At 37.1% G+C, this 24,266-nt stretch overlaps 5 protein-coding genes across 5 annotated transcripts; 2 read left to right on the top strand and 3 right to left on the bottom strand.

Annotated features, from left to right (window-relative positions):
• Positions 1 to 3,691: 3,691 nt before the first annotated feature.
• On the bottom strand, positions 3,692 to 7,538 carry LOC134805269 (COP9 signalosome complex subunit 6). The gene is made up of 6 exons (XM_063778584.1): positions 7,118 to 7,538; positions 6,561 to 6,692; positions 6,193 to 6,344; positions 4,577 to 4,742; positions 4,143 to 4,336; positions 3,692 to 3,838 (listed from the first exon to the last, which is right to left on the bottom strand). The coding sequence occupies exons 1-6, from the start codon at positions 7,362 to 7,364 to the stop codon at positions 3,698 to 3,700; spliced, it is 1,032 nt and encodes a 343-aa protein (XP_063634654.1). The 5' UTR covers positions 7,365 to 7,538; the 3' UTR covers positions 3,692 to 3,697.
• Positions 7,539 to 8,217: 679 nt separating this feature from the next.
• Positions 8,218 to 13,649, top strand: LOC134804489 (splicing factor, arginine/serine-rich 19). The gene is made up of 6 exons (XM_063777537.1): positions 8,218 to 8,452; positions 9,658 to 10,911; positions 10,995 to 11,310; positions 11,507 to 11,650; positions 12,420 to 12,495; positions 13,192 to 13,649. Exons 2-6 carry the CDS (start codon positions 9,666 to 9,668, stop codon positions 13,345 to 13,347), a joined length of 1,938 nt encoding a protein of 645 aa, XP_063633607.1. The 5' UTR covers positions 8,218 to 8,452; positions 9,658 to 9,665; the 3' UTR covers positions 13,348 to 13,649.
• Positions 8,449 to 9,603, top strand: LOC134804490 (phosphatidate cytidylyltransferase, mitochondrial). The gene has a single exon (XM_063777538.1). The coding sequence runs from the start codon at positions 8,503 to 8,505 to the stop codon at positions 9,511 to 9,513; it is 1,011 nt and encodes a 336-aa protein (XP_063633608.1). The 5' UTR covers positions 8,449 to 8,502; the 3' UTR covers positions 9,514 to 9,603.
• Positions 13,650 to 13,787: 138 nt separating the features above from the next.
• LOC134804491 (uncharacterized) lies at positions 13,788 to 16,016 on the bottom strand. The gene is made up of 3 exons (XM_063777539.1): positions 15,871 to 16,016; positions 14,781 to 15,009; positions 13,788 to 14,183 (listed from the first exon to the last, which is right to left on the bottom strand). The coding sequence occupies exons 1-3, from the start codon at positions 15,957 to 15,959 to the stop codon at positions 14,022 to 14,024; spliced, it is 480 nt and encodes a 159-aa protein (XP_063633609.1). The 5' UTR covers positions 15,960 to 16,016; the 3' UTR covers positions 13,788 to 14,021.
• A 3,787-nt stretch (positions 16,017 to 19,803) lies between these two features.
• LOC134804413 (cyclin-C) lies at positions 19,804 to 23,444 on the bottom strand. Its single transcript, XM_063777446.1, has 3 exons — positions 22,668 to 23,444; positions 22,487 to 22,579; positions 19,804 to 22,142 (listed from the first exon to the last, which is right to left on the bottom strand). Exons 1-3 carry the CDS (start codon positions 23,256 to 23,258, stop codon positions 22,020 to 22,022), a joined length of 807 nt encoding a protein of 268 aa, XP_063633516.1. The 5' UTR covers positions 23,259 to 23,444; the 3' UTR covers positions 19,804 to 22,019.
• Positions 23,445 to 24,266: the final 822 nt, after the last annotated feature.

Below are 24,266 nucleotides of genomic sequence, written 5' to 3'. Positions count from 1 at the left end.
GGTGTAAGGCTTGAGACGTGGTCATTAATATTGTAGTACATTGCTTTAACGTCCCCGACTCTTGGTCCGACTTTTGGTTTGGTTGTAAAACCCAAATTATCGAATATTTTTTTACATCATTTTGATTTTTTTGTAAATTACTCTTAACCTGCTGTATATTTTGGTACACACTGTATAAATGAATTATAGCATATTTAATTGGCTTTCATTCAATACCCCACACGTGTATGTGCCATGCATAGTTTGGATGAAATATGCAATATTCGCAACGAGGCGGGATTCATTTTGATGACGTCATTCCGCTGAAGTAGATGGCCGGCGCCACTGTCTCCCGGCAGTTTTGGAGACCCAATGCCAACAACATACTAAAAGTTAGTAGCGGCTTCCGAATCTGAACTATATTCCCATAAGGCAGTGCACTAACATAGGAGAATTGCAAGGCATTTAGTTCAGCTGTTGTCCCAGCATTAAATAAATAGAAAGTGGCGTATCGTATGAGCACTAGTGTTACCTGATCTGGGCCAAAGCGCCAACGGCGAATTCATAGGATTGTTTTCAACTACATTCCAATTAAATATATGAAATTGATGATCAGTAAGTACCCAAATGAGAACTTATAATATAAAATAGCCGTAGCGCAAATATGCCTTAAACTATATTCCCAAGTACAAGCAGCAACACTCCTAACTGCACATCGGTGGACCTTATTAGAAAAGGCATAAGGTCCACCGGTGTACACTTAACAGTGTGGGAGATGGTACTAGTAAAAAACCTATTACATTACGAGTACTTATCTATATATCCAAGGACCAACTAGCCATTGAACATGTGCCGTCGTTAACCTTTTCGACGCCGTGTCAAACACAAAAGCTGTCACTCTGACGCCACGTCACCCAAGTTTCAAAACTGTAATTGAACTTTATGCATATGCACGTAGATCTATGTTGCTCTGTAGTCTGTGGCCGATTAATCGGTTTTTGGCGTTGAACCTGCGGTGCCAATATATCGGTCATTGGCGTCCAAAAGGTTAAGGACAGACAAGGTATCGATCTTTGGCCGTGTCGATATTTAAAACCTTGACTGTACAGTCAGCGTCGTCTGTGCAGTTAGCATCCAAAGTATTCAAATAATATAATACCACCATACCATATAATATAATATGCATGGCGTACCGAACTATTTGAATACTTTGGATGCTACCTACTATATGACGCTGACTGTACCTACTAAAATATGTTTATAAAAAAATTGAAATATTGTGGTAGGTATAATTCTACTTTTACTGCAGCATATTGATTGCCTATTGATACCGCATCACATGTAGTATATGTACGTAGTCTTTACTATTCCATACCTGGCAAAGGCAGCATTTTGCGTGTGCTATTAAGTCAAGTAACTAAACTAAATGTACGGTTTTCTGAAAACCGTCAAACCAAATACAGAGTGATTCACAGGAATAATTGTTTGTGAAAACATTAACAAGTAACGACCTGTATGCATACCTGTATCCCTGACGAGTAGGTTATCTACTCAAAGTTATGCAAAGAAATACATTGAAAACTAATTTCAAGTGTCTTGGCGACAAAAAGGAACAGAATTAATTTTCCAACATATGACGGTTTTCTAGTTTAAGGCAGAAGGTAATACATATAATTGTAAGTCAACAATTAAATATTTTGTTTGAAAATCGAATAATTAAATAAATTAAAATATCCAATATTTGCCCTTTTACCATAATATTAAACCAAGATAACGCTGTATTGTGCAATGTATGGGTGCTTCTCAATTTCAGCAAGCTCGCTCGTGTTAATTTTCATTAGTAGGTATAGGTGAATTCACAAGAGCTGGCGCGAGGTTTTGTACTGAACATTCAACTATTTCATATAAAATCCGCGTCAGTTTCCACGAAACGACCTACAATTAGGTATAATACTTCTGTACATAAACTATTTTTGTTGCATTTTGCACGACGCTAAGAACTCGAACGAGACACACAGCAACTGACTGACGTAGGCAATTTTGTTTCCATAAGTTAGAACTGCATAAGTTATTATTTTTATTAGGTAAGTATAAGAAAATCCAAAATAAAACCTGTGCTTAGGTGCAATATTTAAACAACATGTAATAGTTAAAAACACGGGATAATACAATATAAGTAACATGTTTCATTTGCAAATTATAATTGTATGTACTTAGTACGTAGCTTGAATTCTGATATGAATAGGTACGAAATGAGAATAATAGTCATCTAATTAATAGCCTAATAGGCATATACATACTCCTTACAGTAAAGGGGTCATCCATTAATTACATCACACGTTTAGGGGGGTCAAGAAAATGTGACATGTCGTGACAGGGGGAGGGGGGAGTTGTGACGTCACTCTATTTAAATTATTAATAATTCGCTGTACAGTTAATTAACAAGTTTTTGGCACGATAGTCATTTTTAATCGTTTAATTTTCTTTCCTAATCAGTTTTGGGTTATAAAAGTACAAATATTTCTTTTTGCAAAAATATTTTAATAAAATATTAAAAATAGGTACCTATCACCTACTTAATTCGATTTGCCGATTTCGTTGAAAAAATGTGATGTCACACCAGGCCCCAATTTCACATCGGTGACAGGTGCGACAATTGTAAAACATCACTGTTGCTGACGTCACAGGCATCCATGGGTTACGGTTACAGCTTACCATCGGGCGGGCCGTATTCCTGTTTGCCAACATCATTGTATTAATAAAAAAAACTTTATTATATCAGAAAAAAACAGATATTTCTCTTGCTAAGTTTATGACAATTATCACAAGAAACACGACAATTGTCACGAAATTCCGACATATAACTCAATTCCTGTCAAGATTCACCGACAATTCTACAAATATGTCGACTAGAAAAAATAATTCCTGTTTCACAACATAATTGTAATACATACCATTGTAACAAAATGCCTGTCATGTTTGTAAGTATTTCTATAAAAATATTTTATAAAATTGTAATATGTCACCGGTCGCTTGACAATTGTCGCTCGACATATGTCACTGACAATTGTAGCCGTGGTGAAATTGGGGCCTGGGGGGAGGGGTTTGCCAAATGTGACCAAGTGTGACTGTGGGGAGGGATGGAGTAAAAATACCTAGAAATTCGTGTGATGTTATTAATGGATGACCCCAAATATGCATTGTGATTTTGTACTTTAGCTAAAAGGAAGAGCCAAATAAATCACCATAATTTAAATAATTTTTATCTTATTAAAATATGACAAAATTATTAGCGATACATCGTAATTATTACTAATGTAAGTAATAATGTACAAACGACTTATGTTAATTTCACTAAATCTGTATTTTGGATATTTCTTGTGATCTGAACCCCTAGTGTATATTTCATCTGCGTTATGTCTATTTTTGTATGGTATTTTGTACAGAGCGACAAGCGGGACGTTTTGAACTCAAAATCCCATACAAAATAACACTTAACGCAATCGCGTACGTCACGTTGCGCTATCGAATAACATTTACACTACGGGTACTGACGGCCTGGCACGAGCATTATAGCAATTAAAACAATATCGCATATGCATATAAAACATACAAAAATCTTTACACTGTCACTGACATTTCAGTCGCTAGTTGGTCCTTTTGGACATTTATGTGCACCACTTACTGTTGTTCTCATTGCATGAATATGACATTTTGTTTAAAAAAAGAGTCCTCTCATACGACGACCCATTCCTTGTCTGTCATAAAGTACATTAAATCGATTTACTAATTGGTTGATAGCGTTGCACCCCTTCGTGATGGTGCCGAGGTATGTCATGAGCGCTACGTCGTTACATTGCTGGAAAATAAGAATGTGGATTTAGAGTACCTTGATTGGTTAATGTAATGGGCGGTTGATGGGTTATCTAACAGATATCGTGTATTGCGAGATTTGCGAGGCAGTTTTATATCTCTCTTTTTATGTGTAGGTATAGTTGATAATTGATACAGAAGTTCTATACAATGATTAGCTTTTAAACATCAGTACACACAACACCTAGATCATATATTGCTGCTGGGTGCGCTCTATCTCTTAAATCTTCAACCCTAATAGTCTGTAATTTGTAGTGTTATAGTGAGCATAGACCGCTAGAAATGCTTACATGATAGAAGTGCGTTCGGAACTGCTGCGAGGTTAGGAGGGGCAGTCGGTTGGCGAGCGCGCGCGCCTCGCGCAGCAGGCCCGGCCGCGGCGGCAGCGCGCCGTCGCGGATGGCGCGCACCGTGGCCAGCACCGCGCGCACCCGGGACACCAACATCTTTATAGCTGACCGCTGTGCAGTTAGGTGCTCAGCCACTGTAACAATTTTACTCATTCTCAGTGCTTATCCAGTGTTGTATATTTCCTAGAAGACAATGCAGCTACCCTAACGCCTTCCTACGACTCAGAATCAGAAGTGATGAAATCAGGCATTTTGACACAATTCGGTTTTGAATATTGGTAAATGGGTATAACGAAAAGAAACCAAAGCCATTAATGTGCCGTTTTACCTTTTTGGGCACAGAACCCTAAAAATATGTAAGCCTAATTTCTTACCTAAACTATTAAGAGCTGCTTCTCCTGAAGACACCCTTGCCACATGGTCGACACCAATTCTCTCTGCCTCCTCTGCTGCTAATGTGTAAGTGAGCGGGGCTAAGAGCATTGTAGCCCTGCCTTGTACGACATCAATCACAGACTCATACAATACTACAGGAAGTTGCTGTAACAAACACATTAACTTATGAACTTTGCAGGTGTAACACAATAATAATAATAACACTATACACACACACACACACACAATACTCAAAAAATTTATTAAAGATATACTTGATTTATGGTTATAATAATTAGCCACAAGATAGGTTTAAAGAGCTATAGCGCGGTGCAAATAAATTGGAAAAACTCTCCAGATACATAAACTCAAAAATCATTTATTTGTGTAACAATTGGGTATAACAATATGTACATTTGTACAATCAATTTAAAAAAATAAGTTTATTTAAACAACAAATTATCCACTGTTAAAGCCATTGCAGAGCAAACATTTGCAGTTAGTCATAGAATAATAAGTTTAAGTCAACAGTTTAAATATAACTTTTGCCAAAAAATTATCAGCTTTGCAAAACAGTATGTCATCGCTTCACAGTCTTCATCAGCAGTTCCACTTCGCCAAATCATTCACAAAGAAAAAACTCATGACATTATAAATAATACCCCAAAACTATTATGTATTGTGTGCCTATAATATTCTCATAGTTTATGAGTATAATGGCTGTGACTGACATACAGTCATGACGAAACTATTAGGGTTTCGTTTTTGCAACTTTGGCTACAGCCTAAAAAGATCAAAATGAATTTAAACCGAGATTGAGGTTGGTTAATAAAGTTAAGTTCATAGACTTAAGTTGTTATTCTTCGCACTAGCATCAAAGTAACAATATTGTCATTCACTTTTAATGAAAACCTTTGATAAGAGTAAACCGACAGTGGCCCTTAGCTCTCATGAGTATAAATTTGCCAGCCAAAAACAGCCAAGGTTATATTTGCAGTCCTGATAGCAATTTGCTAAGAAATAATCAGTTGTAAAATATTTTGTGATTCAGATATTTTTTCAGAGAAATGTAGAAATAGTAAGTACAACTCAAACAATGGGAGGATGAAATAATAACCACTGTAGGACCATTCTGGACAAGACTGGCCAGCCAGAGGAAATACTGGAAAGAGTTGGAGGAGGCCTTTGCCAACAGGCACACTGAACTACGAGACTTCATTTAAAAATCAACCCAAGCAAATAGCTCAAACTTCAGAAGAAGAGGCTATACAAATACAAATACAAAAAAGTACAATATTCATTAAATTTGAGCAATTCTTGTTTATTTATTTATATGTATATATATTTCGGAAACGGATCTAATGATTTTGATGAAATTTTCTATATGGGAGTTTTCGGGGGCGATAAATTGATCTAGCTAGGTCTTATCTCTAGGAAAACGCCCAGTTTTGAGTTTTTATATGTTTTCCGAGCAAAGCTCCGTCTCCCAGATATTTGACATTAATAACATACATATAAAATCAGTTTCTTTTACTCTGTATGCCACAGTAATACTATCTATCCAACATAAATAAATAGAATTGTAACACTGTACTGCAAAGAGAACATCACTCACATCACCATTTCGCCCAGCTGGGTTTAACATTAGCATAACAGGACACTCATTGATGTCACAGATTTGCCTATGCACAGCAATGTCCCGCTCCGTGGGAGTGTCTCCTGTGGTGTACCAGCCCAGAAAATCCATGTCAGAGAATACTTGTTTAACTGTAAACAATATTAAAAACAATTTATTGGTGTATGCAATAACTCATCCTTGTAACCACTGCAGTAATTAAATCAAGTTAGGAGTGATATCTAAATTGTATTATGTACATGCAAGAATTTTAGAAGTTTAAGAATGTCTTAGCCCATATTATTATTGCATGCTTAAAGAAACCACTATGTTTTCTGTAAAATAAAGAATAAATATAATTTACTTACATTGTTCTTCTTTTAAATTGTAATAATCTCTCTCTATAATAATGTCATTCTCAATCACACTGAACACTAGTTCAAATGAATTCATCACTTCAATGTTACGACCTTTTTGCTTCCCAATGAGAGCTCCAATTACTGTAAAAACAAAAATAACATTAACATACTTAAATAACATTTATTAAAGTAGGTAATGTGCAGTAAGGTAAACCAACCCTCATAATATCCGGTACCTATTTCTCATAGTAGCATTGGTATCTGTGGTAGCCGATCAAATAAAGGAAGGCTGTTATATTATAGCTAGCCCAATAATAGTGAAGTAAATAACATAAACCCACAATATTTTATTTTATATTTATGGTGATTTTTCTTTGTCATACATACAGAGTTATTCATTCATTATAATAGTTCAATGTACTGAATAATACAAAAGCTTTGTATTAATAAAATCAATAAGTTTTATAATGTAGCAGTCAAAATTGAGGTTGAAAGTGAGGTTGCATAAATACATATTTCATTATGAAATGACTGTAAAACTACCATATACTTTTGTTCCATCTTACCGGTTTGTGGTGAGCCCTCTTGTGCTCGAAGTCGAGTCCAATGTTCGGAAACATTCATAATGACTAACGGATGAAGGGATACGGTAACAGAACCAGACGTCGCGGTAGTAACTACCACGCTCTTGTTGTCTGCAGCTGGAATGGGTGCTGACGGCGACGTCGGATTAGGGGGCTCCGCCGCGGGCCCCGATGATGCACTCTCGACTTCAACTTCCATTTCAAAGTCAATCCGATCCGCACTCGACATAATGCGTGACCAGTCTAATGATTCACAATAGGTTTTGACCTTATCATGAAAATCTGACAAATTTATACAGCGAAAATTTTCGATTACAAGAGGACGAGTTTATAACTTACGTTCAACAAAAAAAAATACGAAAATAAGAAAAACAGAAACCGAGTACATTATCCCTCTACCTTATTTTTTATGTCAAATAATATCATAGACTAGATTCAAGATCTGTCTTCTTTTTTTAGCGGAAGTTGTTAAAGGTTATGTTAGCCACAACACACTACCGCACCGCATCACGACTTTGGTGCGGTGCGGTAGTGTGTTAGGACTTGTGTATGGTCAGTAGGGCTACCGCCAATACCGAAAATCGTCAATTGCGGGCATTTTTCTCTGTCACTCTAATTACGCCTTCATTGGAGTAAAAGAGTAAGATCCCCGCAATTTACGAATTTCGGTTTTCGCGGTAGCCCCTCAGGGCTATAACCGCAAAAATCGAAGTGCGTAAATTGCGGGCATTTTTCTCTGTCACTCTAATTACGCCTTCATTGGAGTAAAAAAGAAAGATCCCCGCAATTTGCGAATTTCGGTTTTTGCGGTAGCCCCTCAGCCTTAGCTGGGTATAGACAACGTATGGACCACTACTCTAGTTCTCTAGTCTACATTAGGGTGGTATTCCATGGTATTCCACTTTCTCATTTCTTTGTCCAATATGCATTGCGTCTCACTCTCTCATTAAGCAGAATGTGAGATGCAAATACACATTCGACCAAGATATTGAACAGATAGCCACCCTTACAGATAACAGAAAAAAGACATCCATTCCTGTGGTGATGTGCCATCCATCCCAAATGTTGGTTTGTCACTCGTACTCGTAGCTCATGAAGAACGTGTTTATCCTATCCTGACTCCAGGCACTATTCAGTATACCAAGCTTAATCGTGCCATAAGTGGTTTATAAGGACTGAAATAATAATTCTACCAAATCACAAAATTAAAAACATATTCGCCATCGATCTATAAACGCAGCAGCTTCCAACACTACGCTTCGAGCAAGATATTACGTTCAGCAGTAACAACTCGGCACGTTTAAATCCAAATTACAGGTCAGCTGATAGCAAACTATTTTTTACTATAAATAATAAATCTAATTACAATGACATCAACTGCGATAAAAGTGGCAGGGATAGCAAAAGATGTATCACCGCTATACTATAGAATACTCACGAAATTTCCCCAAAATTTTACCTTTTGTTTCGCATATGGATCAGCTGTGAAACCTCAAATAGGCAATGTGAAAAAGCACAACATGATAGACCTTATTTATTGCGTCGATAACTCCCACCGATGGCATGGAGCTAACATCGAGCAAAACCCTTCTCATTACTCCGCTCTACGGTTCTTAGGTAAAGGATTTGTTGCGAGATTTCAAGAGAACTGGGGAGCTAAGGTTTATTTTAACACTCTTGTGGAACTCAAGGAAGAAAATGTCACCATTAAGTATGGAGTTGTTTCACAAAAAGACCTGATTGCTGATCTCCTGGATTGGAATGACTTGTATTTAGCTGGTCGGCTACACAAACCTGTGGAAATCATAAAGGAAACAAATAGCTCTCAGTTACAAAATGCCTTACAGTCAAATCTACGTTCTGCTGTTCATACCACCTTACTTATCTTACCAGAAACCTTCTCAGAGTATGACTTCTACTTTGCCATTTCTAATCTGAGTTATGCTGGAGACTTTAGAATGACATTTGGAGAGAACAAGAACAAAGTGAGGAATATTGTTCAACCACAACTAGCAAATTTCCGTGAACTATACAGACCAATCTTGCAACAATTCCATGCCTACGTAGACTTTCCCTCTGGAGAAGCACAATGTCATCAAGATTTGCATCCAGAAACAAAACTACATCACTTGATGCAGCTGCCCATGGTCCCACAACAACGGATCGTGAAGTTTTGGAACCATGGGGGTCTCCAACAAGATATGGAAGATGTTCTCCGTGCCGTCGCATATGACATTGACTGTGCTATAATATTAAGACAAATCCTGAAAGATTTAGTATGGCAATCTAGTGTGAGGCAGTCATTAAAAGGAATACTTACGGCAGGATTTTTAAAATCTATCCGGTACAGTGCAAAGAAAATTGCAAAAATGTTTTAAATAAAAGTACCTGTTATGTTTAACCTTCAATGATACATTATAATAGTACATAATATATTATATAATGTAATAAAGCTAGTGTTTGAAACATTTGTAGTCTATTTTTACCTTCTTAGCTTTAATAAAAACCATTTTTGCTTCTAGGTACCAATATGCTTTCTGATGAATCAAGCAGTGATTCTGAGACAGGTAGATTCAAAGGTAGATCTGAAAGACAAGATCATCAACATAAAGCTTCCAGTCAAAGAGATAATGTAAGGTCATCAGGAAGAGATAGACATGCCAAGCATGACAGATTCCATAGAGATTCTAATAGAAGAAGGGAGGAGAGAGATAGATTTGATAGACTACCAAGAGAAAGACATAGATCCTCTAAAAACTCTCCAATACGAAGAAGACATTCTATTGACAGAAGTCCTAGCAGAAAAAGATCTCGAGAAAGGCACTTGCCTAGAAGAACATCTAGAGAGAGATCAAAAACAAAAGAGCATAGGAGTAGTAGTAGAGACAGACATCATCCATCCAGATCTAGAACTCACAGGCCTCTAGAGCAGAAAAGGGATATCAGGGAAGAGGTTAAACGTAACCTATCAATAAGGGAAGAAAATAATGCACAATTATCAACTAAACCTAAAAGTTTAAATAAGTTTGATAGAGGGACCCGAGATAGAGAGTCTTCATCACCAGAGATTAGAATCAAAAAGTCTGAAATACATAAACCTACTCCCACAGAAAGGAAGAAGAGAAGTGAAAGCCCTGTAGTGGTTGAGAAAGATTGTGATAGTAATAATTCAGAGGATGTGCAACCTGGCTCATATTACAGCATGAAGCCAACAGTTATCAAAGAAAAATCTGATGGAACTAGTGAAATTGATTCTTCTGATGATGAAAAGCTTCGTGCTAAACTACTCAATTTAGAAAAAGAACTCCATCAAGCCAAAAAGAAAAAACACAAGAAGAAGCACAGGAAAAAGGAAAAATCCAGTAAAGAAGAAAAAGATCATGAAACTCCAACATCTATTGAAGTAAGCAGCACAAGTGATATAAAAAACAAAGTGACAACAGACTCCAGCATTGATGTTGATGCTACAGAAGTTACATCAACACAGAAAAGTAATCAAGTTGAAAGCAATGAAGAAGGCGAAATCTTAAGTGAGGATGACTCCCATAATGGCCTTAATATTGATCCAACTGACTTGAGGCATAAGCTCAAAAGGTCTGTTGTTAAAGTGGAGCCTGTTGAATTAATAGACTTGGGTGGAAAAATGAGTTCAAAGACTGATGTCTGTGGTCCGGCCCTCCCTCCTCACTTGGTTTCACAATCAAGCAAGTATGCACCATCAAATACCGAAGGGCCTGCGTTACCGCCCAACCATCGTAAGGGAGATCGAAAAATAGGTAAATATCATTGCTATGACAACAGTATTTATTTATAATTTTAACTCATATTCCATCATACAATTTTTTTTTCTTCTTTACAGGTCCTTCCATACCAGACCAACTGCGTAAAGAACTGGCCGAAAATGATTGCGAAATTATAAAATGTGAGAGTTCTGATGACGATGGCATTGGGCCTTTGCCTACAGGAACAGAGCACAAGTGGTCAGATGCTCACCGGCGCCTCGAGGAAAGAGCTTTAGACATAAAGATTAGAAATATGGATGGACATTCTATGCAAAGTTCTAAGGTTAAATCTCGAGAACAATGGATGCTAGAGCTACCTGAGGGAAAAGCAAAGTATATAGGTCTGGAAGCTCGAACATTTAGGGCCAAGGAAGGTCCTGACATGTCTAACAGGTAGCAACAGTTCTTGGCCAACATTGTTTTGGATTAGTCAGGCTTTTAATTCTCTATATTCTTAAGTATTTTACGGATTAACGCGTAACCCATTAAATATCACCGCCAGTTGAATGTATCATTTTCAGACCAAACCATTGTCAGTGAGTAGTTTCTCAAATGTTTCGCCAATAAACCATATTACCTATGATTTCAGATCGAGCTGGACTGACACACCTGAAGAAAAGGCTCGAAAAAATGCTGGTGTGGAGAAGGAAGAAGATCCTGATATAGTTCTACAGAGAGAAGCGAGGTCGCGCCAGCTGGCCAACAGGGACGACGAACAAGAGAAGGCTGTAAAGTAAGAATTTACTTGCAATCTTTGTGACATTTCGTATAGGAAATACGTGTCATGCATAATATAAGCAAAAACAACTGTCTTTATGAAATAGACTTATATAAAACATATACTTTTATGTTCCTGAGGTCATATAAGGAGCAAAATATATTGAATTTGGGTCAAATTCGGCAAATAAAATTGTGTGTGTGTGTGTGTGTGTGTGTGTGTGTGTGTGTGTGTGGTTTTTTTTTTCTGCACACGACAAGTTATTTCTTTTAAGTACATCTTGGCGGAAAAAAAACAACGATTAACCTTTTCGACTCCGTATCAAACACAAAAGCTGTCACTCGGACGCCACGTCACCGAAGTGTCAAAACTGAAATTGAACTTTATGCCTATGCACGTAGGTCTATGTTGCTCTGTGGTCTGTGACCGATTGATCCGTCTTTGGCGTTGGACCTGCGGTGCGGATATACCGGTCATTGGCGTCCAAAAGGTTAAGTAAAGATATTTTTAATTTACAAGTACATTTTGCGAGTTTCGTTTACTGTCTGTCATTAGATTTGCGTTAGACAAACTTAAATGTCAGTATACCTTCTATCTAAACCAATGACCACATAGTGGCCAGCATCGCAGCCAAGAAGGCGTTTTTCACCGAGTTATTACAGCAACAAATATTCACAAGAATTGACGTTATCTCTAAAACAAGGATTGCCCTTTGTCTAATGCTAAAATAAACGAAGTACTCGTATAATATGTAATTTGAAAAAGTACCGTTTTTTTGTTTTAGAAAACATAAGAAGAAGCACAAAAGAGAAGAGTCTTTACTTGAGATGCATGAAAAGAAAATTAAAAAGAAGAAAAAGGTGAGTGGTGCAGTGTTGTGTTTGTGTTGTGAATTAAATACATAGGGGAGAACGGGGAAAAACGTAACAGCGGGTGGAAAGTAACAAGTAACAATTGCTCTGTAGGTTTATCTAATAGTCAAAACACCGCTCCGCTGCTATCAGATGACAGCTGGTGGCGCCCCCTTCACGTTACGACTGGTGATACCTTTTAGAACGAGAGGGGGTTTTTAAACACAGTTTACTTAGCAACTCAGGGCAATCAATTACACCATTAGTACCTAAATACGTAGGAGATAGGTAAGTAATATCGTATCGGCTATTTCAATTTATTGCTCATTGTTTTCAATTGTTTTTCTCTATCAAGTCTTTGATTTTATATGTCATATTATATTCATTACAAACCTCTTGCCTTGCTACTTTCGACCCACACCGTGTTACTTTCGGCCCGCCAACGGGGTCATACATAACTGTCATCAAGTCAAGTAACAATTGACGATTTTTTTTAAAGTCACTTTAATACATACAACATACCTACACAATTATAAGGTTAATCAAGATATTAATGACCTAACTATGAAACAAAAATAATGTAAATTATCATAACATAATGCTTATAATTGTAATTCAAAAATATACATATTGTCAATGTTAAAAATACGAAGTATAGATATTACTATATGCATAGTAAAAGGTGTGTGCGTTTTTATTTTACAGAAAGCTGACAAAGAAGAAAAACAGGAGCGGCGGCCGTTCAGCCGCGACGTCGACTTGCAGGTCAACCGCTTCGACGAGGCGCAAAAGAAGTCCGTCATAAAAAAAGCTCAACTCCTGGATTCGAGATTCTCTCGTGGAGAAGCCAAGTACTTGTAACTTGCTACTGATGTGCTGTTAGAAAGTTTAAATATTTACAGATGTAAAAATCTCATCTCATATGTCAATGGGTATGGGGAACATAATTTCCCCTTTTCCAAAATTACTTCCTTCATTATTTGTGATATTTGTCGGAACTTTTCCATCTTTTTGGTAACTCGTCAATTTGCACATTAGTACTTTTAACATCCCTAAGTATTTCATACAGACGTGAATCGAATGCGTTATTTGATGTTTTTTAAACACGTAACAATTATGAATTATGTAGTAGGATATTATAAACGCAAATTAGATTTTTTAAATCCTTAGTTTACGCAATTTTAAAAGAATATGTCAATGAAGTAACTTTTACTAGATTAGAGAAAATGATAGTTTTGCGATATTTGCGTAGTATTGTTTTTAAGTATACATCGATGTATTTTTAAAAGGAACATGGTAAATGGTCTTTAAAAAAAGTTTTTTTATTTAACCTTATATTTCAAATAAATTTATATAAATGGCGAGTAGGTAATGTTATGATGATGAGTCATACTGACTTGAGTTCCGAAAGATAGCACACGGGAGCCTTTTATTAAATATTGTGGTTGTGTATTAGGTAACGTAAATCGTTCCTAAAATAATTCTCCCGTGTCGTTAACTTTCGGAAACAGCAAAGACTAGTAGGGGCGGTAGATTCACACAGGGGCCCCGGTGACGGGGCTGGAGGCCGCAGCGGTCGACGGCGACACTGCCGAGGCGCACGTTTTCGGTTTGGAGTTCTCGCAGCACAGCGCCTCTTCAGCCGTCATGTTCGCGGCCACCCACGGACCGTCGCAGATCTTGTAGAATACGGAGAGCTACAATGCAAAATACAAACAACATTAGTTTAAAACGTCATTGGAAGTTATTAGGTAGTAGGTAGGCACTTATCATTCGTTCCGTTCGCTTCTCTTATCTCTCTCTAAATTGTGAGACAGTGAGACCTATATGACTAACCTGCATATACCGGTCATATTTCAGTAGTCAGCGTGCCTCATATATTTTGTATTATGAATATTATGAAGCTTTCCGGCTCCGTCGGTATATTGGGAGGTAACTCTCGTTGTCAACAGTTTATATTTGGATGGTATTCATCCGTTTGCATCTCACATTTTGCTTAAGGAGAAAGTGAGACGCAATGACATTGGACAATGCAATTGGACAGGTGAAGTTGAAATTAGTACTTTTAATATCCCTAAATCATCCCTTGGCACAAAACATGGTGTCGTACAGCGCCATCTACATCACTACGACAATCAATACCTAACTTTTTGTTATGAGAAAATAATTTAGGTGAGGTAATTAATATTACGCAGGGTTATATATTGTAAATTTAAGTTACCCTCGTTGACACGACAGAATGTTAAAGCAAACTATGTAGGTGAGTAATATTATGTTATGATGAAAAACCCAACCTTGAGTTCGTCGCAGGCCTTGATCCGGTTGCACAGCACCTCGGGCCCCTTGGCCCTCGTGGCGGTGGCGAGCGCCACGCACAAGTTGCCGCAGGTGGCGTTGCCCGCGGCGCCGCACTCCACCGTCAGCCCGGGCGAGTGCGCCACCAGCGGCATGGACCCGCCGCGCGAGTCGAACCCGCCGCACGTACAGTTGCCCTTCAACGTCTCTGGTAAGCCCGTTGTACTTCTATAACGCGTTTTAACTTTTTAAAATGTATAAAGTTACAATTGCGCCCGCTGCAGGCCATGTTATATTCGAGCCGTGTTCGAACCCTATTTCTCGTACGGGGCAGTGTAAAATGGAATTGGAGCACTTATATAGTGAAAACATGGAGGAGTAGGGAGATTCAGGGTACACGAGAAATGGAATGGCGTGGTCTAAGTCTCAACGGTGATGCGCTTTACCAAGAGGCCTTTTCTACCGGCTGCCGCTACTTGTAAATCAGTGACAATTATCTTACTAAATCAGGCCCTAAGTCGGTTGGCAGTTAAAATGCAGAGAAACACTAAGCCGAACATAAATTAGGTTTTTAATGCTAAATATTTCGCTAATATTTATATCATGAAAATCATAGGTGCAGTGGTGCCCGGAACTTGTAACCTAATACATATACTTATTGGGTTAATAGAGGTATACCTACCTATGATACTATCGATCGGCAAGAGTGGGTGCTCCCTAATTTCATTTTTCTCTCCACCAATGGTATATCTGTTCTGAGCTGAGCTGTTGACAAAGCGGGCAGGTGGACTAACTTCCGGTTCCTTTCTATCTATGGAAGCCTAAAAAGCTAGGTGGTTGCGTTTTTCCCAAAACGTGCATAGTCCATACAGTATTTTTCACATAACTTGGGTACCGTGAAAGCCATTATTTCAATACAATTTATATAATTGTTTGGAAATACCAGCGATCACCGTCCCCAGCTACGTGGAAAATATTATAAAAATAAAACTCTTAACTGGTCACCTAGGTACCTAATATAAACGTAACAGTAACAATAAGGTTTAGGAATTGTCGTCAATGGTAAAAATAAAAAAATGTTAACATTACCCCACAACTTTGTCTTCAGCAACGGCGAATGCGATTCCTACTAATAAAATAAGGCAGGCGTCGCACAGAAACGTCTTGGTTGAGGACATGGTGGCGGCGGCACTGCAGGACAGGAACTGCCGAGTGCCGGCCGGCGCTGTCTTTATAACCGCGCCACAACGCGCATTTGATACCTTATACCGGAGTACACTTACACTCATTGTTAACAGTGTTAATACTAATGATCAGAGACGATAGAATAATAAGGATTGCAAATATCTGCCCGTGCTGCTTGTATATTAACCCTTTAAGCAACTTTAGCTTAACCCTAATCTTATATTTTTCACGAATAGCCCATGTTACATATTATACACACATATGTACTATTCTGATGCCGATGCTTTGAGATATTCGTGAGCGGATCCCATGAATCTACTAGGTATTTAACTGGATCAGGCAATTCAGGCATGAGGGGTGGGGAGAAAGGACCGAACGGGATAGTCTTATGAATTCTTCAGTAGGGGTAGCAGCGAAAGCGCTATTTTGTTTGTGCTTGTCACAGTCTCACTTTTTTTTTATTCCCCACCGTTTTAGTATAGATTATGGTGGGCAACAAATTAAGGTGGGGTTGGGCAATTTAGAAAAATACTATAGTTGGTCAAACCAAATTTGTCAGTAAATAAGAACAAAAAAACTATACTCATCCTTTTCTTTTGGGTGCTATACTAGTGTAAGACAAAGATAGTATGATTGTCTCTGTCTATGTTTTAAATGAGAGTATACTTACTGTTGTTCTAGATCCAGACCGGGGCCCTTAATACAAAACCCGGGAACCTTATTACAAAAGGCAGAAGTTACACCGATGGACAGTTAAAAGAGTGTGTAACCTACCTACCTAGGGGATTGAGACACTTTTACAAAACAGTTAAATGCCATCATTTTATGTTGTTCATCTACAGTTCCTTGTTATGCTTTCCGAAAGCAAATATATCTACGCATTCTAATATTGGTATAAAGATTCGAATTAAATCACTTTACATACTGTTCGGAAGGTTCACTTTTCTTGTGTACCTACTACCTGCCTATAAGTCAGGCGTGGCTCACTCCGCGATTTCGTCGCTTTGCTACAAGTAGCTAAGTACATCCGTTCCACACCAATTTAGGTGGCTAGCCATAACCCGCGCGTGGCGCTGTCGCCTCCTAGCGGCCATATCTGTCTTGATCGTAACAGACGCGCTTTGTTAGAGAGCGAGTCTTCTGTAGGTATGTGCGATGTAGTAGCACTATTAAAATAAGGACGCTAAGCGCGAAGAATTACGTACATTGACCCGTCTGTCCCTATCTCTTATATTGGTGTCCCACACAGCCGCTGCTATGCTGTCTCGCACAGTGTCATTCACCACCGGCTGTTATGAGTTATGAATTTATGATTTAAGTAGTATCACCTAATACTTTAAACGTCAAACTTCTATGAAATTATGACGTTTAGTATAAATAACACTTGCACTGCTATCAAAATCTTTGCAGACTTTTATAGGTATCTAAGTACTAAATTTTTTTTTATACTTTATGTTAATATAAGTACCATTTTATATTTAACTCCAATTTGGCTCTAGAATCGATGGTTAAAAGTGGTCAGATTATTATTGTACGGAGAATATAAGAATACATAGACTTAGGTACATACTCCAAGATATTATTGTACTTTTAACTGTACGAAAATTAACAAGTGTAATTGTTGAATCGGCTCACTACCTACCTACATGTTTTCGTTCCATACGAGCCGAGGAACATGTTATGATTACACTTGCCAGTCGCTACAATAAGCTATTTCTGCACTTGTGTAAGTAATTCGATGGTAACATGCGACGCCTGGTGTGGATGGTATCAGGTTGGAAACCATTATTCCCCTAATGGTAGTTATAACGATCTTTGCAGGTACTTACTAAGTATGATTTACATTAATGCAATTAATAAATGACGAAAAATTGTCAATGGGACTTTATGAGACAAGAAAGAAAGAATTTTTCATCTCTCCTATATTCAGAAAGTTCACCTCTCACAGGCTGATAACAGTGATAACCGGGTGGAAAATTGCGTTTCCAACCCTAGGGTGAAAATAGTTATTTACGATACACGTGCGAAAAGGTAATTCGCAACTCGTGTTGATTTAAAACACTCCCTTCGGTCGTGTTTTAATTTATCGCCACTCGTTTCGAATTTCCTCTTTTCCGCACTTGTATCGTAGATAACTATTTTAACTTACTACAGTTACTACCACTACGAGCCCCGATGCATGTTTGTGTCTAGTCAGACCATTTTTTGAGGTTCTAGCGTTTGTACAAAAATAATGATTTAGTTTAAAAATCACTAATGTTTAATGTTTATACTAATGTAAGTAGTTTAATTTTATATGGTAATATTCTACAATAACTAAATCCAAATACAAGAAATACCGTTTGTATTGAAAGAATAAAAAATTTTTTTTATTTGACGGGTAGGAATATAACATATGTGAAAAGGGCTTTGCAAATCTACTGACAATTTTGTTTCGAGCCCATGCATGCAGCAGTGCTGTAGGAGAGGACAATATGATTTTGACAACGTTTTTGATAAATGCATTTTTTTTTAGCAATAAAAGTCTCATGCAATTTTATTATACGATCAAAATAAACTAGATTAAACATTACTATGATGGTTCCCATTACTGGGTCATTTTATGTTCATGTTCATTTAAAATTTATTAGAATAAACAAAATTGTTGTGTGGAACTAGACGAACTAATTTGCATCGGGGCTCGTATACTAACTTTTAGCAACGGCTAACAGCCATATATGAGTATGCCATATTATTCAGATAAAAGCTCTCATATTAGCTTCCGCATGTTCAGACCAAGTATTTAATTAAGGAAATTAAATGTCAATTGCATTGAAAAACATGATAATGGTCGAAAACAACATAAAAAGGAAAAATTGTATAATTGAAAAATTCATTTATTTATATAAACATGGCTGTCTTAGAAATATCATGCAGTTAATTCATTTAAGTTGATGTTAAAATACCGCTAGTCAAAATATAACTATTAATATCAAAAGGAACATCCACGTCATATAATAATATGTACAAGTCATGCAGTTTCGATTCTTTGGATGATCAAAACTATATTTATTTTCGCTACCCTCGCTAACATCTATTCAAGCGATAAAATATAATAACATTATGAACATGGTAATGAAACTATGTCCCGTTCCCATCTCACGTGACGCACCCACCCACCACCCACATATCACCGGGCGGCGCCATCGCCAGATCATTTCTATCCATTGTACGTTGTTTCGTTAAAAGTGTGTGTCTAACAGGGAGGGTTACTTTGGATAAGGGTAGACTAGTACATATATTATATCCCTACTAGTTCATTGGTTATTTTATTACATTACACTTTCACTTTGTAGAGCTGAACAGTCCGCCTGGACTTTATCAGATACATTTTTCCTTACAAAACTAACATACAGGATTTCATTTTTATAAAACTATGTATTATGTTGAGTAGGTGTTTGTGGACATCGAATACAAGTGAGATACAAGTGCCTTTACCAAAACAAGTCAATGTTCCAAATTCCAAAACAATAGCTAGGAGTTAGAAGATACATCTAGGGTCATTGCGTCAGTTCACCGTCCAGTGCCTGTTTCCGTCCACTTGGCGTAGTTGCCACAAAGAATTGTGTATAATTTTAATATATACCTATTGAAATTATACGCAATTCTTGAAATTATATACAATTCTTTGTTGCAACTACGCCAAGTGCACGGAAACATGTAGGTACTGGACGGTGAGCTGACGCAATCACTCTAACATAAAATAAATAAGATCTGACCTGCTACTCGCGCGCACCTTCAAGTTGGTATGGACTAGACGGTCTGGTTAATTAACCAGACCGTCTAGTCCATACCTACTTGAAGTCGCGCGCGTAGTCTTTTTCTAATGCTATATGATTTTATAGCATTAGAAAAAGACTACGCGATCTTGACGTGTCTTTTAATTGAAAAACGCTTTTTAAAAACCAGGAACTATTGGACACGTCAAGATTGCTTACCTTTTTTCTAATTCTAAAAAAACAAACTATAGTGGTGATTTATGTGTCTATACTCCATTTTAACCAGAGAAGAAATTTTATAATTTCAAAAGTATTTATAATTTTACACTCGCTCCACTTATCAATTGATTAAATTAAACAATACAACTTGATTGGATATCTTAATAATTACTAAATTTAAACTACCTACTAATACTAATTATAATATTATGCACTCCAATTCCCAGTGGAAAATGTTTGGCTGCTAAAAAACTTTTGAGAGGTCTATTAAATCATATTAAAATGTGGCAGGTTACTTCACAAAAAAATCGTGCAATAAATACCTAAATTTAAATGTAAAAATATAATATATTGATCATTATAATCCAAGTGCAATTGTTATATCAATGGATTCTAGATTAACACAAATATTAACACTGTTAAATTATTTTTGATAAAAGCCCATTGATTAAATTTATATATCAAGTTAGATATTTATTTCAAGTATTATATAGCAGTACCTATTCTATATATGATTATTTCAGTAAGTAGTTCATGCAATATACAATGGATTTCATATTTAAAATAATATAATATGTATATAAAGAAATTTAAATTTCTGCCTTCCAAAGAAAACAAAATATGCTTCCAGATTGCTTTAATGTGCAATATTCACAATGACATGTTGATTTGTAGTTATTGATATAATCTTCTAAGAAACAAACTTTATGCAAACATAAATTAACCATACAACATGCTCATGAGGAACCCAATTTTTATTATCCAAGGCACAATTTTTTGTTTATTGTAATAAAAGCGTAATTAGAATGTTTATAATTTATTTTAAGTAGAGGAAAATACCTACCCAATTAAATTGCAATTTTTTTCGTAAAACCTAGTTTTTGGAAAGTGTTACTTGTCACATTTTGATATCTGTCTATAAGGATATTTGTGTCAACATCGCCATCATTTGGACAACTTTTGGACTAAGTTAAGAGCCCTTCAACATGCACACTAGCGCCACTGCTAATTATTCGTGATTATTTAAATTTAACGACAGGTATTTAAAAAAGGGCGCCGCTACGTACCGTATTTTGTATTTTAGTACCTTTTGCATACATCAAACTAGTTTTTATGTTGCTGGATTCGTCAATCTATGCGTCCAAAGTTAAAACGGCCGTTTTTGTTTTGGAGGTCCTAGTTCGACGAATCCAGCAACATAGAAACTAGTTTGATGTATTCAAAAGGTACTGAAATACACAATACAGTACGTAGCGGCCCCCTTTTTTAAACACCTGTCGTTAAATTAAAATAATCACGATTATTCAGCAGCGGCGCTAGTGTGCACGTTGATGGGCTCTTAATTAAAGATAGTTTTTTTTGGAATGAACTCTGAGACTAGGAGAATCCCAGAATAGTTTACAGGACATTATAGTCTTTAAATATGATCAGGAATACATGATTAAAATCTTTCAGGTTCCTCATGACCATGTTGTATATACATATGTAGTAATCAATTATTACTCATAATGTTACAAGTTTTCTTTATTAATAGCCTCACAGAATTCCTCTAATGGAAAATCAAATTGTAAATACCAAAATTCAGCTCAAACATACCTACCTCATCTCAATTGAACTATCCACAAATGTAACTGCTGCTAAACATAGACGAAGCATGCATCTTTTCCCAATGTTTAGTTTGATCCAGGCAAGAACTTAACCTAAGTAAGTACCCTACATCTCCTGAAAAAATGTTATTTAGTGTGAAAGTTATTTATATCAAGTTTTCGGTTATTCCTGCCTGTTACCAACAATTCATTCCCACATGTTAAACTGGTAATTTCAATGCTCATCTGTAACCACTCACCAAATAACTGGGAAAAAAATCAAATGGTAACAGCTGGGAATAACATGATTTTTTCCTACAAACCAAATAACTATGCCATCACTGATCAAATACTGTGCATCACTAAAGTGTTCATTTCATTTCATTCAAAGTATTATTTCACCAATTCACTTTTTTCTGGTTTGGTGGTTTCTTTCATCAGTGGATCTAAAGTCTCATGATATAAACTATGGTTGTATCTATTGTAGATATTATCTCTGTGGAGCCGGCTTGGGTTTAGGCATCTTTCCAAGTAAACTCTGGATCTCCTTTTTTTCATCATAGCTTTTCCACATTTCATACAAATTGATAATGGACCTGACGATTTCCTGAATCTACAACAACACCAAAATATTAGTAACAATAACAGTAAGGGCTTTTGCACAAATCACGCGAGGTTCGATAGGGGGAGGGGGGGTCACGAAAAAATCACAATAGATCACGTTGGGGGAGGGGGGGTATAAGGAAACCTCTCGTGTATAAAATGTAATAGAAAAATAAACATGATTTTCTATAAACAATACTATTTATCTTAAAATATCACCAATGGAGAGGGGGGGTCAAAAAGTAGCCGAAAACACCTCGCGTGATTTGTGCACAACCCCTAACCAGTTGATGTAACCCTGTAAAAATATGTACATGTACTTATTTGTTTGCAAGCAAATAGTTCTTAATTTACCTTATCCAAGTCAACATTCAACTCTGCAAACCAAGGTTTGAGGTTCTCTTTTCCCAACATTACGCAGGCAATATGAAGGGCTGCAATTGCAATCTGAAACAATAGTTGTTGTTAGATTGACTGACCAATACATGGTGCACTGCACCAAAGTCAAAAGTGAAGATATAAACAAAGGTGTTACCTGGTATGGCGGGTAAAGCAAGCTCACGTCCGTTCTGAGTGAATCGTTAACTACACGCCAAGCATAAGTAAGCAGTTGATCATCTTGTCCTATATCTTGGACAAAAAGCAGCAATGGCCTGTATGGTTGATAGACTATAAGGCAGCAATCCAGATTCTCCAATAAATAGAATTCACATTCCAGAATGTGATTTGTCCTGTACGGGAATTCCTGCTGGCCGTATGCATAGTTGAACTTGTTTTTAATTACAGTTTGGCAAGTGGTGATAAGACGAGAGTTCGATATAACGCCAAACTCTTCTACTTTTGACGCTAAGAATACACATGTTGGGGCTAATAGCAAAGGATCAATACATTTAAGAGAATTCTTGGCGTAAAACCTCTTGAAATACACTGTCGCCGTGGCGATCACCTGTTGACGAAGCTTCAATTGCTCTCCGAGGATTTGTATTATGCTAGCGAAAAAATTAAATATCTTCTGATACTCTTCTTCCGTCAATATAGCAAGATCATGTTGCCGATCTCTTATCAAATCTTGTTTATCAAGTATCCACTGTTGATGGTGCGAACTTTGCCAAAAATTGCCTGCCATTTTAAGACGAGCGGGCTAAACTAAATTCAATACAAAACAGTTTCATTAAAACGTAATTTGATTGCTTATATTACTGTTTTCCTTGATTTTATTCTTATTAACTGCAATGAAACTACACCCATTTAGTTCTTGATATAATAATTAAAACGCAAAACAGTTGCGACTGTTACTAGAAAAATAAATGTCAGAAAAATGGCAGCTATGGCACCACTGCTTTTTTGACAAGTATTGTCAAGCCAGCCAGATAAATCAAGATGCAGCCAATGCGTTTTGCATTGCATAAGCGCGTTTACCGTTGCGCCGAACGCCACGGGAAAGCATAAGGCCCCGTTCGCACGGCAGCTTTTTCAACGCGCGTTAAAAAAGCGTTTGAATGACGCAAATGGATAACCATGTATGTATTCACGCGAAGGCGGTTTTTAAGCGCGGCGCTTTTTTATCGAGCACTGTTCGATTTTCGGCGTTGAGCGTTGGCGTCAAATTGAATAGAGCATACGGAACTCCGTGTATCTGTTCTCACAAGCGTTAAAAAAGCGCCGGCGCTGCTGTCAGTTGGCTGTCAAGTGTCAATTTTTGGTGTCAATCGTCAAGATTATTATTAGTTTCACCTTAAAAATGTCAACTTTTGCTTACAAATTCCTGAAATATTCAAGCTATATTCAAATAATACGTCGTAATAGCAAATAAAGTATGGCTTTGCTGAGATGCGTGCGTGGCAGTACGACTCACAAGTGATTTTTAAGCGTTCATATGAACACAAATATTGGAAACGGTAAAAAAGCGCCAACGTCGGGTTTTAACGCAACGCTTTTTAAGCTGTCGTGCGAATGGGGCCTAAGCCCCCATACGCACGAGAGCTTTTTCAACGCGCGTTAAAAGAATAAAATGTGACGTTCCACGGCAAAAGGTACCTTATGAGGGTTTCTAGTTTCGGAGATATGAAATGTTTTGTAAAGAGGTGAAAAAATGCTCAATTTTTTTTATTGTATGATCTGAAACCTTAATGCG

The sequence above is a fragment of the Cydia splendana genome, chromosome Z (assembly GCF_910591565.1).
Source record: "Cydia splendana chromosome Z, ilCydSple1.2, whole genome shotgun sequence".
NCBI classification, from domain to species: domain Eukaryota; kingdom Metazoa; phylum Arthropoda; class Insecta; order Lepidoptera; family Tortricidae; genus Cydia; species Cydia splendana.
Note: the sequence above shows the minus strand (reverse complement) of the source record. Positions and strands in the feature narration are given on the sequence as shown.